This window comes from Anoplopoma fimbria, chromosome 4 (assembly GCF_027596085.1).
Source record: "Anoplopoma fimbria isolate UVic2021 breed Golden Eagle Sablefish chromosome 4, Afim_UVic_2022, whole genome shotgun sequence".
Lineage (NCBI taxonomy): Eukaryota > Metazoa > Chordata > Actinopteri > Perciformes > Anoplopomatidae > Anoplopoma > Anoplopoma fimbria.
Genome location: NC_072452.1, coordinates 8,724,329 through 8,726,833, shown reverse-complemented (window position 1 = coordinate 8,726,833; position 2,505 = coordinate 8,724,329). Strand labels below are relative to the sequence as shown.

The 2,505-nt window shown below is 49.3% G+C and overlaps 1 protein-coding gene across 1 annotated transcript; it reads left to right on the top strand.

The window, feature by feature from the left end:
• Positions 1-895: 895 nt before the first annotated feature.
• drd1a (dopamine receptor D1a) lies at positions 896-2,014 on the top strand. Its single transcript, XM_054597220.1, has one exon. The coding sequence runs from the start codon at positions 896-898 to the stop codon at positions 2,012-2,014; it is 1,119 nt and encodes a 372-aa protein (XP_054453195.1).
• Positions 2,015-2,505: the final 491 nt, after the last annotated feature.

The following is a 2,505-nucleotide window of genomic DNA, read 5'->3' as shown; positions in this document are numbered from 1 at the left end:
GAGTACTGTTATCCCTGTGTTATTTATTCAGTGATATTCCACGATGTGGAACACGTCGAGGATATACTGGGGCTGTTCTCTGGTTTGTTTTGTCGGACATGGAGACTCGGTGCCCTTTGGATTGACTTTATGCTGCGAAGTTCTTATGGGAGCGATGGGACATTTATTTTGAAATATAAACATCAGTCGACAGCTGGTCGCGTCTGTGTGAGTATGGGTGAGTAGCCTATCATGATGAAGATCAAAATAGATGGGGGTTTTTTTTATGCATGCACGTAGGAAGGTGTATGACTTTTAATTTGTCATGCCATAATAATAACATTGCTCTCATGGGGAAATCCTATCTTTTTCCGTTTGAAATTGGAGCACTAGCATGGCAATGCACAATATAATCAGCTATATGGCATGTAATGAGAGCTAACATTAACAAGACACTAAAAGAAAGTATTTACAACCAGTGTTGCATTTTTCAAGACAAGAACAGTTATCTAAATTAAGGCAAATGTATCCGATGTTGTATCATTTATTTATTTAATCCACAGGACCGCTGATGACGTGAGCAGGCAGACAGAGGATCCCTAACATCACAGCGTTTTGGAACAAACTGGGCAGACAGAAGAGCTCAGGTCATTACACTGAGGAATAGAGTTACCACAACCTCTGCAGCTCAAATGATGTCGAGTCTAATTTACGAAGTCAGGGGGAAAATGTCCTGCCCAGAGAGGGTTTGCATCAAACACCTCATCCCTCAGCATTCATCAGAAGATACAATGCTGGAGATTGTTTGCAAGACGGAAGCACAGGAGCCTCCTAGATTCTAACCCTGTGGATATAATGTAGCACGACTTTTCAGCATGACTTAAATGAACTCTCCCCAACCCGCACATGTTCAGGGATGGATCTCATGAACCTTACAACTGTCATCGACACTGGGTTTTTGGATGAGGCTCCGTCGAGCCGCGTCCTAACTGGCTGTTTCCTGTCGCTGCTCATCCTCACCACCTTGCTGGGAAACACACTGGTTTGCGCCGCCGTCACCAAGTTTCGGCATCTGCGCTCCAAAGTCACCAACTTTTTTGTGATCTCGCTGGCAGTGTCGGACCTCTTGGTTGCCATCTTGGTGATGCCGTGGAAGGCGGTGACAGAGATCGCTGGGTTCTGGCCGTTCGGTTCCTTCTGTGACACCTGGGTGGCTTTTGACATTATGTGCTCCACGGCGTCCATTTTGAACCTTTGTGTGATAAGCTTGGACCGCTACTGGGCCATCTCCAGCCCCTTTCGCTATGAGAGGAAGATGACACCCAGAGTGGCCTACGTGATGATCAGTGTGGCCTGGACGCTGTCTGTGCTAATTTCCTTCATCCCGGTGCAACTCAACTGGCACAAGGCCCAAACTAAATCTTACACGCCTCTCACTGACTCCTCTGGCTCTTCAGGTTTCAATGCTACATCTTATCGCAGCACAGAGAACTGTGACTCGAGCCTGAACAGGACCTACGCCATCTCCACCTCTCTCATAAGCTTTTACATCCCTGTGGCCATCATGGTGGCCACCTACACCCAGATATACCGCATTGCCCACAGACAAATCAGGCGGATCTCCGCCCTGGAGCGAGCGGCTGAAAGTGCCAAGAACAGACACGACAGCATGGGTGGGGCCTCCAGCATCGCAGAGTCTGAGAGCTCTTTCAAAATGACGTTCAAGAGGGAGACCAAGGTGTTGAAGACGCTGTCCGTGATCATGGGGGTGTTTGTGTGCTGCTGGCTCCCATTTTTCATCCTCAACTGCATGGTGCCCTTCTGCGAGCAGTCGAGCGGAGAGCAGGCTTTCCCCTGCATCAGCCCCACCACCTTTGACGTGTTCGTGTGGTTCGGCTGGGCTAATTCCTCCCTCAACCCCATCATCTATGCCTTCAATGCAGATTTCCGCAAGGCCTTCTCCATCCTGCTGGGCTGCCACAAACTGTATCCAGGAGGCCACAACATAGAAACGGTCAGTCTAAACAAGAAATGACTAATGACTCTCTCACAGCACTGACTCATCCTCAATGATGCTGAGTCCTAGCATTCCTGTAGAGGCCAGTGTGATCGACTTCAAAACCAGGACGCTGCTCTCTGTGCTGACTCTTAGTGTGACTGAAGGATAAGGTGACCCAACATGTACCCCTGTTTGCATTAGGCCAGTGGCCCGTCTGTGTGCAGACTGTCAGAGTGAGCTTGCCGTGCACACCCCTGTCGCTGCACTGCCTTCAAGCAGAAGACGCTACTGAAAGAGGAGAGGGGATTTAGGGATTGAGATTAAGACTGTCCACTGCTGTGCCAGGGAGCTGGGAGCGCAGCGGTGCTGACACGCCCCTGGGACAGATAATCCCATGACTGGGCAGCACACAGCACATTCCTAACGCTGTCAGACACCGCTCTCTTCAATACCATCACACACACGTACACAAACACAAACACTGTCAAAACACGCTCATCCAAATTCAGTGTAAATGCAGCACCCAG